This window comes from Mirounga angustirostris, unplaced genomic scaffold (assembly GCF_029215605.1).
Source record: "Mirounga angustirostris isolate CCGP_5_RB_7025 unplaced genomic scaffold, mMirAng1.0.hap1 SCAF_10, whole genome shotgun sequence".
Lineage (NCBI taxonomy): Eukaryota > Metazoa > Chordata > Mammalia > Carnivora > Phocidae > Mirounga > Mirounga angustirostris.
In genome coordinates, this window is record NW_026991718.1 from 30,300,385 (window position 1) to 30,316,426 (window position 16,042).

At 39.3% G+C, this 16,042-nt stretch overlaps 1 protein-coding gene across 2 annotated transcripts in view; it reads left to right on the forward strand.

Moving 5' to 3' along the window:
• The first annotated feature begins 283 nt into the window (after positions 1-283).
• Positions 284-16,042, forward strand: part of LOC123850732 (regulator of microtubule dynamics protein 2) — an 83,591-nt gene continuing 67,832 nt past the window's right edge. For both annotated transcript variants that reach the window (XM_064572127.1, XM_064572128.1), the window contains exons 1-2: positions 284-773; positions 7,897-8,364. In XM_064572127.1, coding sequence (XP_064428197.1) covers positions 400-773; positions 7,897-8,364 — 842 coding nt within the window. In that variant the 5' untranslated portion in view covers positions 284-399. The remainder of the gene's footprint in view (positions 774-7,896; positions 8,365-16,042) is intronic.

A 16,042-nucleotide genomic window follows, 5' to 3' on the forward strand; every position in this document is an offset into this window, starting at 1 on the left:
TGCAAGCCTAAATGTAAAGCTCAAAGTGGGGGCAATACAGAAAGAGTGTTTTTGTTTGGCAGTTTGTTTTCATCGTACAACCCACAGAAAAGTGAAGTTGGGTGAAATCTCTTATGTTAGGGATCTGAGAAGCCTGTGGTTTTCAGCTAAAAGCAACTCAGAATGGTGGGGGTATGAAGAGGTTGGGGATTTTAGTCATTAAGATGGAACCTGAGTTAAAGTTAAGAAACGTGGTTTCGGACACGATTACTTATTAGTGTAAGACGTCTGCGCTACCCTGTAATGCAGATCAAACTTCAAGGTTGTGCCTAGGAGGGCAAACAAAGAAGGGTATACAGGGCGAGGGGTGAGTGGACGCGGGAGCGAGCCAGGGGCAGGCGGGTTTGGGGAGCTGCAGTGATGGGACGAACGCGCTGGGCCGGGCGCCCGGGGGAGACGGGCTTGGAGGGACGGCGGCAGCCCGGCAACAATATGCGGTGCGGGCCGAAGCGCCGGCGGAGCGCATTCTCCTTCTGGAAAAGGTGCGCCGGGCGCCGGCCCGGGTCTGTCGAACCCCCGCGGGAAGAGGCGGGAGCCGTAGGGCGAGCGGCCGCGGGCTCCTCCCCCGGCGCCTCCGCTCTCTGGGTCAGGACGCGGCGGGCCGCGGGGCCGAAGGTGGGGACCCGCGGGCTCCGGGCTGCTGTCCGCCGTCCGCCGCTCCGCTCCCGGCCGCCCGGCCGCAGGTCCCGGGTCCCCGTTCTCCGACCGCGGAGAGGCCCGCGCGGCGAACTCAGGTGCGTGCGGAGGTGGGCACTGGGCGGCTCGGCGGGCAGAGGCCCGACGCGCCCGGGGTGCGGAGGGCTGAGGCGGCACTTCCGGCGGCCGCCGCGGCACTTCCGGGTCCCGCGGGCGTTCCCGCCGCCAACTCCCTGCGAGGCGTCCTTCCGCCGGCCGGCGCCGCGTTGCGCCCTCGCGGTGGCAGAGTCGGCTGGCGGGGGCTTTCCCCTCCCAGGGCAGCCCTGTCGAGCCGGCATCTGGAAGCTTCAGTCCTGGAGCTCGCAGGTGTTCCCACGCAGGCCGCCCGCCGTGGGTGCTTGGGGAGCTGGCGGTGTGCTGCCGGCCCGGCGGCCCCCTGCAGACCCGAGGAGTTGCAGCCGGAGACACTGGGTCGCCTCGTAGCCTCCGCTCCTGGGTCTTACCTTTCAGCCTCCGGCAAACATTTCCGTTGTGCTGTGTTTTGCTCTGACTCCGATCCTCTACCTATTTTACTACAAAAGGAAGGCCAAATTTTCAGTGCCACAAATATTTGCAAATAAGGCAAACACCAGCGAGCCCTGAGTTTAAAAGAAATTATTAAACAGGGAAAATAGTGAGAACCTGATGAAATAGGAGTATTAGAATTCACTTAGAAAGTACTAGGCTATCCAGGTCGCCGTGAGGAATCTGATTGCCAGTTCAAGGTCTCAGAGGTAATCCTTTGGGAAACAAACCGCAGGCCTGCGTGTAACCCATGATGTTCCTTTCCCCTTCTTGCAAAATTTTTCATACATCTTCCAAGTACCAGAGTTACATTTTTATGTGCTTCCCCCTAGGATTCTGCCGATGAGTTAAATGAATATATATGCTAGATATTGCTGAAAACATTGTAATTTGATAAAGCACAATTTCCATTTCTAAAAATTAATTTTAACGTAGAAATTTCTTTAGCGTTAACATTTTGGTGATTTATTACTTCAGTAGGATTCTTGGTTCTCATCTGCAAGTAATTATGTATTACCCATTAATTTTAGATGCCAATATTTTTTATTAAAATAATGTCTCATTTTCTATCATTACTAGCACCTTACAAACCAAACTTGTAAGGGGAATAATACTTAACATTTGATTATCTAGTCAATATATTTTTTAATTACCGTTTTTATATTAAAGTAGAGTGTACACTAATTTGATAATTAAACATATAAAAGTTACATAAAAAATGTAATATAACCTTTGAAATTATACTGCAGGTAAGCAAGTATTCTGATTTATTACTTTGCTAGCTACTTTTTTTTTTTTTTTTAAGATTTATGTATTTTTAGAGAGAGTGAGTGCAGGGGACAGGGGCAGAGGGGAAAGGGAGAGGGAGAGTCTTAAGGCTCCAAGGTAAGTCTGAGGAGGGGCTCGATCTCACTACCCTGAGCTCATGACCTGAGCAGAAACCAAGAGTCTGGCACCTAACCAACTGCGCCACCCAGGTGCCCCTGCTAGTTACTATTTTTAATGAGTGGCATTTTTCAGATTGGTGGCTTAGAAGCAGGTGTATTTTATACTGATATAAAATTGAAACATAGCTTGCTCTATTAGTCTCTAATTGTGGTTATTCAAAAGCAATACCTGCTCCACTGATTGATTGTTGTTTTTCCCCCAGTTGATTTTTATAGTTCTGAAATCCTGAACATCTCTGCCCAGTTCAGCATCCTCCTTCGTATCCTTATGGATGCTTTCTGAATCTTCCTCATGCAGCAGTACATCCAGGAGTTATCAGGGTAACAGTTTTCTTGTCCTAGTCAGATGGCCCCTTGACAGCTGTATGCCTCAGTTTGCTTACCTGCAATAGAGATAATAACAGGACCTGCCTCCAAGAGATAATTTGGAATCGGTATAATTCCTAAAGAAAAGGTCAAACAAAAATTCATGCTCCTGGCCACCTATTTATACCTGGGACAGTCTCAGGGATAAGATCACCTTCCTAGGTAGATTTTGACTTCAATTTATTTACTTGATTAAATGAAAATAATTTCAAACTAGGCTATGTTTTTTCATGTAAAGTTCAAGGAAGACCCAGCAGGAATGAGCCAAGAAAGCAATCAGAATAGGAAGATTTCTTTTAATAGACCTCCGGATCAGCATATGAACATTCTGCATTAATCTTTTTATTGACAAAAAGCCAAGAAGATCAAGTTTGATGCATGGTTATTAGATGTAATGCAAATGGAAGTCATGGGCACGTAATGACTTTTCTTAATATCTGTTGCCTTTTTGCAATAATCAAAATAATTTAGTTTGGTGATAAATTTTTTGTGCGTGGAAATAAGTATACAGCTAATAATAATTACCCACAACTTCAGCTGCACTGATCCCAATCTACTGCTGGCCTGTCTCCTGTTTGGGATAGGCGAGGACAAATGGTTAGACTTACAGTTCCGTTCTACCAATTAGGTAAAAATGCTTTTTGCTTAAAAAAAATTAATTCCAGGCAAACTTCCCTGAGGTCAGGCAGGCCAGATTAAGCACACAGCCTTTCTCCTAGAATCTTTGGCTTTAGAAGAAGGGATTCTTAATTCTCTTGGATATAATATTCACCAACATCTGAGGTAATTTCTGGAAAGTTACTATTTTAAAATCATTAGTCCTCTTTTACACTGAGACCTGTAATGAAATGGAGCATCCAAATAGGATCCTCCCTGCATTCAATGCATATCCTCTATTATATTACTTAAGGAATCTGAGAAGACATTCTCTTAGGCAGACTTCTTGGAAATAATCTTCTTATTCACTCTCCCATGTGGCACCATTTGAAACACCACATTTAGTTGCTCATTTAGAGTATAAGAAACAATGACTTGCTCAAGTATGTGAGATCATGGGATAGAGACCATAGGAAGGTACGTTTCAGGTATGCAACTGAATTCAGAATTCGCATCTTTCCAGTGCTCCTTCCCCTGTTCTCAAGCTCAGCTGTTTATTTTGTTTCCTAGTTCACTTGGAACAATGAAGCACCCACAGAGAACTTTCATAAGCTCCCACTGTCACATCTACCCACCTTCCTGAATCTGCTCACATAATCTGCCTTTTCTTTCATTCCTATGAATGAACGGTTTGTGTTTCCATCAAAGGTCAACGTCTGTGCCTGGGTACTGCAGACCATCTGTCCCTCTGCCTTCTCAAGGTTACTGCTGCAGTGATTCTCTGATCTTTTACTTCATCATTTTATCTTCCTTTTAAAAAAAAAAATTGGATCTTGTCCATGCCCAAATAGAAATGCTATTATTTCTCCATCTTTTTGGCACCATTTTCCAATATAGTCATGACATTTCTTCTCTCCTTACTTGCTGTTTGCCCGTTTGTTCTTTTTTCTCCCTCTTCTGACTTCTTTTGGACTAATTGAGTATCTTTACTATTACATTTTTATCTCCACTCTTGGCTTATTATTTATACCTTTATGGAGTTTTTTAAACTGTTCTTGTTTGTTTAGTGTTTGCCCTTGGATTTACAATTGTACATCTTTAACTTACTATTATGACACTGCATTATAATCCAAGACCCTTAAAACAGTATGTCCTATTTTATCCCCTCCCATACTTTGGGCTATTGTTGGCCTCATTTTTTACTTCTACATATGTTATAAGCCCCATAGTTGGTTAATATCATTTTTGCTATAATAAGCGAATGTTTTATAAAGAAATCTTAAAGTGAGGAAAATGACTTTTCATATTCACCCTCGTATTTGCCACTACTGATGTAATTCATCTTCTCTGTAGATTCAGGTTTCTATCTGTTATCATTTTCCTTCTGCCTGAAGAACCTCTGTTAGCATTTCTTGTAATGTGTGTCTGATGGCAATGAATTCTCTCAACTTTTCTTTGTCTAAAAAAGTCTTTGTTTGGGATGCCTGGGTGGCTCAGTCATTAAGTGTCTGCCTTGGACTCAGGTCATGATCCCAGGGTCCTGGGATCGAGTCCGGCATTGGGCTCCTTGCTCAGCCAGGAGTCTGCTTCTCCCTCCGCCTGCTTGTGAGCTCTCTCTCTCTCTGACAAATAAATAAATAAAATCTTTAAAAAAAAATAACCACTTTAAAAAGTTTTTGTTTTACCCTCATTTTTGGAAACTATTTCACTGGGTATAGAAATGTAAGTTGACAGTTTCTTCCAGTACTTTAAAGATGACACTCCATTGTTTTTTTTGCCTGAATAGTTTCTAAGGTGATTTGCTGAGACAATGTGCGCTGTAATCTTACCCTTTTTTCTCTGTACACATGATGTCATTTTTCCCCACTGACTACTTTTAAGATTCCTTCTTTATCACTGGTTTTCAGTGTTTTTGTCTAATTTGGAAATTTTTTGGCCATTTTTCTTTCAAATACTTTGTATACCCCTTTTTCGTCCCTATAACTTGAACTATATATGTTTTAGACTGCTCGATATTGCCATAGGCTGTGCTGGTTTTTCATTTTTTTGTTTCTTAGTCTTAATATGTGTGTGTGGTGTATGTATATACACATATTTTTAAATTTAATTTATACACATTTCTGTGTTTCATTTTATATGGTGTCTTAGTCCATTGGAGCTGCTGTAACAAAATACCATAGACCGGGTGGCAACAGAAGATTTATTACAGAACAACAGAAATTTATATATCACAGTTCTAAAGCTGGGAAATCCAAGATCAAGGCACTGACAGATTCGTTGTCTTATGAAGGCCAATTGGTTCATAGACGGCACCCTCTCCTTATAACTTTACAGAGTGGAAGGATGGAGGGGTATCTGGGGGTTCTGTTTTATGAGTGCCCTCATCTCATTTATGAAGACTCTGCCTCCTGAAGGCCCCACCTCCTAATACTATTACCATGGGAATTAAGATTTCAACATATGGATCTAGAGGAGACACAAACATTTAGTCTGTAGTAGATGGTTTCTGTTGCTTTGTCTTTGGGTTTGCTGACTTTTTTCTCCAGAATGCTTTTTCTTCTATTAATCTCATTCAATAAAATTTTATTTCAGATATTTTATTTTTCATCTCCAAAAGTTCTATTTGGTTCTGCTTAATACCTTCTATTTCTCTCCTCATCATGTTGATGTTTTTCTTTAACATATTTTTAATATTTATATTAAATAGTGAACATATTTGTAATAGTTGTTTTAACATCCTGTCTGCTAATTACATCATCTCTGTCATTTTCCTGCTTCTTTATGTATTGAGTAATTTTTGATTGGATGATCAACATTGCGATTTTATGTCATTGCATTCTGAATGTTTTCAGTTCCTTTAAAGAGTTTTGGACTTTCTCTTGGATGCAGTTAAATTATTTGTGAATTAGTTTGATCCTTTGGAGGCTCGTTTTTAATCTGTTTTAGAGCAAGTCTAAATAAATCTTAACTCTAGGATTAATTAGGCCTCATTTCCAAGGCATCACCCTTCTGACATCCCTACTGAAAGTCTCAGATATTTGGTAAACACTCTCTAGTCTGGCTGGTGGGAATTTGTGTAATCTTTAGGAATAGTTAGGTTTATAGCTTCCTGGAAATTGTTCATTTGCCTGGCCTGATGGGGTTTGACTGGTATTCAGTTAAAGATTTAAGGAGACTCCTATGCATATTTCTAGAGCTCTTTCTCTACATACTTTCCACATCTTCAGTACTGTGCCACACGAATTCTAGGTCCTTCAGTTTCTCTGAACTCTGTTCTCTGTTCAGCTCAATAGACTACCAGGCTTTGTTTGGTTTTCCCCTTCCCGTGCCATAGTCCAGAAATGCCTCCAATTAAAAACCCAGGGAGATCATAGGACTTCCCTCATTTGTTTCCTTTTTCTTGGGGATCATGGGGAGCAGTGCTATATCAGTCTGCTCCTTGAGAAAGTGTCAAGAAAAACAAACCAGAAATTTCATGAATTTAAATTCCTATAACAGACAGTTTACCATTATTTGTAACATTTCTCTCAAATTGCTAACAAAATTTAATAAGGGTGTTTGCAAACTACTGGATATTGATGGTAAGATAATTTGGGGAACTTCAAAGTCTGTAAAGAAGCCTCACTATATTTTATTCTAAACACAGATGTTTATTATAGTACTAACATACTTATTGCCATTTTAAAATTTTGGAAGGAAAAGGACTTTATATTATTATAAATATTATATTTATATTATTATATTTTATATACTTATTTATATATTTAATATTATATATTTGTATATAATATTATATATGTTTATTTAATAATATATTATGAATTATACTATTGTTTTCCATTAATGGTCTTCTGATTTTAAGAACAGAGATAAACAATAAAACTTGTGAAGATGGGATATACCAAAGAAAAATTATGGTGCATTTAGTCAGAGTAGCTGAGTTTATGTGGAATTAGGCAGGCTAACGCTTGAGCCTTGAATGTAAAACAGTGAAAGTTCAGATGGAGAGAAGAGTCAAAGAAAGGACATTTTTGCTACTTTAAAAAAGAGGAAAATTTGAAAGAAAATAAAAACATTAAGACCTCAGACAGAAATAGAAATGTAAAGAGCAGAGGCATTCTGGGTCAAAAGGAGAAAGGAGATGAAGCCTGCATGTGTTAGCATTTTTGCTCTGCGTGCTGAAAAAAAAAAGAGATGAGGTGGGTTATAAACTTGCCAGAGCTCTCTGATATATTTTATATTCCAAATCCTTGGGCTTTTAAAATGTTTATTACTCTAAGTATATGTGTGAACTGGGTACTAAGAAAAAGCTCCTTGGACTTAAAGATTGGATAAGACTCAGAAATCAGCATACTAATTTTATACAGATAAAGGGTGCAAACACAGTTAAGCACAATTTGAATTCTCAAATAGCTTTTTTTTTTCAGAAATGTATAATGATGCTTTTACCAATATACATCATACTCTTTAAAAATTCAGAACAGTCATGTAGAATACAAATTCTGAATTAAAATTGAAACTTTACACTGGACTTCAGTGATATCCTTAAAGTAAATCTTTCGATGGGGCCACATACATTTTAGGGGTAAATATATTATACTTATTTATAAATTTTAGTTTATGATTTATCGTGTGTGTGTGTGTCTATGATGTAGACTTGACTTCTCTTGATTGAGAAAGCTTTAATATTTTTGTCTTGGGCGAAGACAGAAACAACATTCATTTACATTTATGCTTTCAATTTTAGAAACAAAACCCAAGAAATGCCTCATTCTACAAACAAAGAACTGATACTTGGTATCATGGTGGGAACTACTGGAATCAGCTTGCTTCTTTTGTGGTACCACAAGGTTCGTAAATCAAGGACAACATTGAATTTACCTAACTTTCTTTCTCTGGGTAATAAGTTTGATTCTGTGACTTTTCAAGATGAAATGTGTAATGGTCAAGGAACAGCTGCAATCTTTCAAGGAAGGCAGCTTCAGATATTGGAGAAGTTAAACGAATTACTGACAAATATGGAAGAACTCAAAGAGGAAATCAGAGTTCTTAAAGAAACGATTCCAAAGCTGGAGGAATATATACAAGGTGAACTTGGAGGGAGGATAACTGTTCATAAGATAAGTCCTCAGCACAGAGCTAGAAAAAGAAGGCTTGCCACAGTTCAAAGTTCTGGAACAAGCAATAGTTCAGAGGAAGCAGAAAGTGAAGGAGGGTAAGTTTCTTGATGATGTTCCCATGCTGAATTGATTATTTATCTCATTATTGCTATTATTTAGATACCTTCATTATACATTTCCAGTTATGAATTTTGCTGCGAATAAGATTAAAAAAAGAAATGATTTTTTGGCTTACATCATAATTAAAACTATATTCAATAGTGGTCTGTATTTAAGATAGTTTAGACTGCAATGACAAAAAGAATATAAGTGACTTACTAGCACCAGGTGCCATCATGTGAGTAATAAAAAAGTCATTAATTGTTTGCCAAAATGTGTAACCTATTTTTATATGTGGCCATGGTGTCACCCCTTATATAAGAACTGTACAAGAAGTGCTCTCAGCTAGAACTTTCTGTGATGAAGGAAAAGGTCTAAATCTATGCTGCCAGTACGGTAGCCATTAGCCACCTTAGCCATTAAGCACCTGAAATGTAGCTAGTGCAAATGAGAAACTGAATTCTTAATCTTATTTAATTGTAATTAATTGTAATTAATTTAAATAGACATGGGACTAGTGGCTTACGGAATTGGGCAGTGAAGACCTAAAAAGATTTGAGAAGGTACAAGTGATTCAGTTTCATCCTCACCATCCTCAGTGGTAAACCTTTGGATTCTAAAACCAAGAACATAAAAAATATTCTTTTAGAAGAAAAGCAAATGATTTATGAGTTTAAAAAAACCTGTGCCCAGCTAGTGTTTCTGAGGTGTAAAATAGGCAAGTAAATAAAGAATCACTAGAGGTTCTTTAGGGCAGGGACACTATGTTTATTTTGTTATATTCTTAACACCTTGCTCTTGTACCTAGCACAGAGTAGATGCCAATAAATATTTCACGAATGAATGAGTGTTCTGCTAAATCACCATGGAATTGGGAGAAGAGAGGGGAAGGGAGAAGAGAGGAAACAAAGGGTAGGGATAAAAGTGTGATTTCATAGATAAAGAAATGTAAATGGTGGAGCAAGTCTTTGATATCATGCTAGGACTGGAATTACTTAGCATTTTTATATATGAACTGGAGACATAACCCTATGAAAAATCTTTCAGATAGGGAAGAGCCACAAGTGGTAGATCTAGATAACAGGAAGATTTTAAACATTTGTGTTCCTGAACAGTGACAAGTTGTAGACTGATTTTAAAATTGGCAGTGGAGTCTTTAAAAGGAATTGAAAAGAGTTCTAAATATTCCAGAACTGTAAATCTGAAAAGGCCCTGTAAATTATTAAGGGTATAGGGAACAACAGCTTTGTACTCTAATGAGGACAAAGATCCCAACACAACATTGGACATCGATGAGTTATTGAAGACCAGCAATGGTTATCATACCTTTATGTAAATCTAGGGCATTTCCTCATGAGGAATCCTGTGTGCAACTTTGGCAAGCACATCTTCAAAAGGACATAATGGATCTTAAGGACTAGCCAGAGAAGATCCCCTAGACTGGGAGGAGAGACGGCAGTCCCGGTAAAGGAGTGGAGGCCAAAAGGCTGAATATGCCCTTCATCTAAAAAGACCCAGGTTAGATTGAGCACAGGCTTGTTCAAGAACTTCTAAAATTCTAGGAAGAGAGGCAACCTTTCATAAGTTTAAGATAAGTTTGGGACAATCAGAGAAAGACAATTATCATATGGTTTCACTCATATGTGGAATACAAGAAATAGCGCAAAGGACAGTCAGGGAAGGGAGGGAAAACTGAATGGGAAGAAATCAGAGAGGGAACCAAACCATGAGAGACTCTTAACCACAGGAAACAAAACTGAGGGTTGCTGGAGGGGAGGCGGGTAGAGGGATGGGGTAACCGGGTGATGGGCATTAAGGAGACCCCGTGATGTGATGAGCACTGGGTGTTATATGCAACTGATGAATTATTGAATACTACATCTGAAACTAATGATGTACTATATGTTGGCTAATTGAAATTAAAATTTAAAAAAAGGTAAGTTTGGACAAATGAAAACAAGGTAACTGTGGGACTTAATTAACTTCAAGTAATGGTATAGGTATTCACTGTTTATGTGAGTTCAAGAAGGATTTGTGAAATTTCTAAGTAAGAGTCACAGATGGCTAATAAAAACTTTAAGACTGATGTCAGGTAAGACATTCCCTCTTCTTGCTCGATCCTGGGTGCTTTTGTTAGCAGTAGAATACTAGGATAGAGGCAAGGGAGCCCTAATGACTTGGACTAGATTACAGTGAATGGCCCTTAACACAGCAGAGGGAAACTTTTTCCTGTTTAGCTATACTTCAATAAAATAAACAAAACAAGCAAACAGACACTTAATGTGGATTTTTTTTGAGAGAGGAATAAGATACAGAAAGATTTAATACCTCTTTCTAAATAAAAAACCTAGAGACAAAGTTTTTAAATAAATAATGTACTTTTTAAAAACAAGGTCTCGGGGCACCTGGGTGGCTCAGTTGGTTAAGCGTCTGCCTTCGGCTCAGGTCATGATCCTGGAGTCCCGGGATCGAGTCCCGCATCGGGCTCCCTGCTCGGCGGGGAGTCTGCTTCTCCCTCTGACCCTCCCCCTTCTCATGCTCTCTCTATCTCATTCTCTCTCTCAAATAAATAAATAAAATCTTTTTAAAAAAAATAAATAAAAACAAGGTCTCTATAAAGTATATTTGTGTAAATTTTAGATTGCCTGTCCTGATGAACCTCCCAGGGGACAGAAATGACTGGTCATGGTAAGATACAGTCCTAGCCCCATTAACATATTTAAGTTGAGATGTATACATCTTAGTGTCCTTGACAGCAAAATTAAAACATCAAATGATAATTGCATGTTCCATATGTAAAGTTTATCTTTTACCAAAGGTTCCTGGAGCTTTTGACTTCTTTTAGTAAAAAAGGTGCCAGTCACAATTTGCTGACACTGTTCTTTTTACACAAAAAGAGGGAAGAAATGAATTATATCCTTAGATGGTATCCAAACCTTGAGTGGGTCGATCAGTAGAACGCGTTTTCTGCCAACAGTATGTTCTGCATGCCTGTCTTCATACACAGCATCATTGTGGACATAGGGATTTATGCCTTTTTTGGACTTAGCTAATTTCATCTACTTCATGGTGGAGGTGATGGTGCCAGAGGCTCAAATTCTCATAATGTGGCCATCAGAGGGCCTGTCAAGTTTTTCCTTTTCCTTCTTAGCACTAGCGAGAACATCTTGGAAGGCATCTGTGCTTCTTGGTAATATTATGTTTTGACGGATTTTGTTTTTGTCCCTGCTCCAAGACTTGGAGTCAGCCACTGCCTTGGCAGCGCTGGTTCCTTTCAGGGACAAATAGTACTAGACAGTAGCAGCTGGGTGTGCAGACACATACTGTCTGTGGGCAGGATGATACCAGAGCTTGTTTGGGCCCATTTAGGGTCAGGGTAAAGAAAAATAGTTTTAAATATTTTCCACATCATGAGTTCACATTGGTGTTTTCAGCTTAAACAGAAGTCCTTCCTTATTTCTGAAAACTTTTTAGCTTGTTTTCCTTTTCAAGCTGCTCACTGCTCTTTTTTCTGCCAACTTTTATCTCTATTGCTCTATCGAACCATGGGTTTAAAAAGTTATTTAAATCACAATGTTATGTGGAGGTGCCTCAAAAAATTAAAAATAGAGCTACCCTATGACCCAGCAATTGCACTCCTGGGTATTTACCCCAAAGACACAGATGTAGTGAAAAGAAGGGCCATAGCACCCCAATGTTCATAGCAGCAATGTCCGCAATAGCCAAACTGTGGAAAGAGCCGAGATGCCCTTCCACAGATGAATGGATAAAGAAGATGTGGTCCATATATACAATGGAATATTACTCAGCCATCAGAAAGGATGAATACCCAACTTTGACATCAACATGGATGGGACTGGAGGAGATTATGCTAAGTGAAATAAGTCAAGCAGAGAAAGTCAATTATCATATGGTTTCACTTATTTGTGGAACATAAGGAATAGCATGAAGGGACATGAGAAGGAAGGGAAAAATGAAGGGGGGGAATTGGAGGGAGAGATGAACCATGAGAGACTATGGACTCTGAGAAACAAACTGAGGGTGTTAGAGGGGATGGGGGTGGGAGGATGGGTTAGCCCGGTGATGGGTATTAAGGAGGGCACGTACTGCATGGAGCACTGGGTGTTATATGAAAACAATGAAGCGTGGATCACTACATCAAAAACTAATGATGTATGGTGACTAACATAACATAATAAAATTTGAAAAAAAATTTAAAAAATCACAATGTTATGTAAAGCTTTAGAAAGCTCTCTTTCAAAAGATCCATCTTGTTCCACTTTAGATTAAAGTAATATCCCATAATAAATTCATAGTTCTTCGTTTTAAGTGAGCTTTATGAAGAATAGATGTGTTTCAGGAAGCTTGGGTGGCTCAGTCTGTTAAGCGGCTGCCTTCGGTTCAGGTCATGATCTTGGGGTTCTGGGATCGACCCCCGCATCGGGCTCCCTGCTCTGTGGGGAGCCTGCTTCTCCCCCTCCCTCTGCCCCTCTCCCTGGCTTGTGCTCACTCTCTCTCTCTCTCTCTCAAATAAATAAAGTCTTAAAAAAAAAAGGACTAGATGTGTTTCAAAATGAAACATTTTTATTAGATAAATCAGGGTTGTATAAAAATCCTACAGGCCTTCTTTCTTTTTTTCTTGACGTAGGTATTTTCCTTTTAGTGTTAAGTTCATATGATAGCTTCAGATAGTATCAACAGACACACGATTATTTGAAAAGAAAAACCCCACAAATCTACCTCCAAAAGAACACCAAGCTATAATACAAGCCACAGTACCTAGTACCTTAGATATTACTCTACAAATAATAGAGGATGGTGATGCCGGCAAGACCACAGGCAGAAACGGGCTTTTTGAGATTTTATTTAAAACTACTTAAATTTTCAGGGCGCCTGATGGCACAGTCAGTTAAGCATCCAACTCTTGATTTCAGCTCAGCTTATGATCTTGGGGTTGTGAGATCGAGCCTTGCCTTGGGCTCTATGCTCAGCGGGGAGTCTGCTTGGGATTCTCTCTCTCCCTCTCCTTCTGCCCCTCCCCTGCTCGCTCATTTGTGCTCTCTCTCAAATAAATAAATAAATAAATCTTTTTAAAAATCCTTGAATTTTCATTTCATGAGCCAAAATGTAGTCTTTGCTTTTTGTTCATTTGCATTTTTTATTCTCACTATTATTTACTTCTGCCAAGTCAGTTTTACTGTTGGACTTCAATTTCTCAAGCCTTTGAAAGACAAATTCAGATATTCATGATGTACTTCTGTATTCTTTCATGTTGTAGAAGAGCACATTTGCACACAAAAAAAGTTTTCTGTTTATGATTTTTAAAAATAAAACCTTACCACATAAATGAAATCCTTTTTGTAGTCCTTTCTCTTGGAGGTAACCATTATCTTAAAGTTGGCACAGATTCTTCCTTTGAAAGTTTGAATGTTTCTCCTATATGTGTGTGATTATATCAACAATGAATAAATGGTGCTTGGTTCTTAAAATTTACATAAATGGCATTATATGGTATATAACATTTTGTAACTTGCTTTTGCATCAAATGTTTCTTTAAGATTTTTCCAGATTGACATATATAAATTTATTTCATTCTTTTCAGTTGCTATTTTGCATTCCATTGTATGAAATGCCTTAATTTATTTCCCTATGGATGATGTTTATTTAGGTCACCATCTTTTGGTTCTTCTAAACAATGCTTTATTGAACACCTTCATATTTCTTTAGGCACATGTGGAATAATTTCAAAGTTTACACTTAGAAGTGGATGCTGAGTTATAGATCAAATATAGTGTTATGATATATTACTAAACTATTCCTCAGAGTGTGCCAGTATATGAGAATTCTTATTTTCCCATACAAATTTTATAGTTAGACTTTTTAATTTTAGGCAACCTGATGGAGATGAAGTAGTAACTAATCATTATTTCCGTTTGCAATTCCCCCGAACACTAATAAGATTGGGCATCTCATCATAGTTTATTTGTATTTTGGTCTTCTCATCTATGAATTTCTTTTAAAAATGAAATAATAAAGGAAGGTAACACCAACAGTTGGTGTCCTCTTTATTGATTCCCTGAGAGTGTCCATTAAACCATGTAACAGAATGTTAAAGAGAGATACTGTGTTCTAATTTTAACCAGAGTCCCAAAGGCCAAGAACAGAGTGATAAGGGCCAGGTCCCCTTGCATTCTAGACCCTCCTGGGCAGAACTTGCCAAAAGATGGAAGCCATTGCCAGTGTGAGCATTCACCCACCAGTAGCCTGTGAAAGGAAGCATTTCTTCTGGGAAAGTCGTTCCTGTGCCGGGCATCCCACCAGTATGTGTATGATGCTGAATGCTGTAGGAACAGATGCCATTGCTCAGGCAGAATGTGTCGCACGGGAAGAGCGACAAGGTAGAGTGCAGAGCCTCTTGGCACGAGCACCGAGGGAGAGGGCAGAAGTGGGATAGCATGCCTTTGGTGTTCTATCTAAAAAGTCATTGCCAGACCCAAATTTATCTAGGTATTCTCCTGTGTTGTCGTCTCAGAGTTTTACAGTTTTGCGTTTTATATTTAGGTCTGTGTTCCATTTGGAGTTAATGTTTGTGAAGCGTGGAAGGTCTGCATGACTGACCACTCTTTGTCTAGGCCATATGTCAGGATTGTGGGGAGAAACCCTGAGGAATGAGGTGATGTTCCCCTCCAGGACCAACAGCACATTTAGCAGATTTGCTTCTTGGGCTAAGTGTAGTGGGTTCCCTAAGCTCAGCGTTCCTTTCTTTGTAACACAAATCAGTGCAAATGCAGGAGTCTCCAGGCCCTCTGCGTTGCCCTTGTGGGACCTGGGGTCTGGGAGAACCAGCACAAATATACCAGTGATCATACTGCTGGATTTGCTGTGCATAATAAAGTCCTCTTCTTCTGACCCAAGAACCATGTGTGAGACATTAACTGATTAAGGTATTAGCTTATATGTAGGGTAAAATCAGATCACCAAACTGACAATTAAATGATGAAAATGAGAGAGCATTAGGCCTTCGAAAACTAATTTGTTCAGAGGTTTCCCTAAGAAGATTGTTAGGAATGGAGCAAAATCAGAAGGTGGTAGCAGGGTATTTAGGATATCGAGAAGTAAAAACGTTTATATTTGAGGCAGTGTTTTATGTCATCACTGGCTTGACACACATACCTGTTATATGGATAGGGCTTCAAGTTGGTTTGGAAAAGGAGACGACAATATTTCTTTTCTGATAACTCTATTACCCTTGTCTTTAAATGGATATAAGTTGTTTCAAGGAGTTAGAAACAGTAACACAGCAGATCTCTGTAATCTGTGCATCTGGCCCACATGATCAGATGGCATGCTTTACTGCCAACATAGATAAAGCTTATCTCATTCTGGGGAGCAATGATGTTGGCTATTTCGGTTTGTTGGTTTGTTTTTTTTTCCTTCTCCACATATCTTTGGACCAAAGTCTGTAATGGTGACTTTTCCATATCACTGGAGGGTATAAAAACCCGGGGTGAAGAGTGTTCATGTGAAAGTAGAATGAATTAGTAAGCCAGGGGTGTGTTGGGCGGCCAGTGAGAGAGACAGTCCCAAGCAAAAGATCGTGCAGATATTATATATGTTACTGCCTTCATCCTGTTTTCTCGTCCCTTGATTTATTGGCTGACACCTTGAACAAGG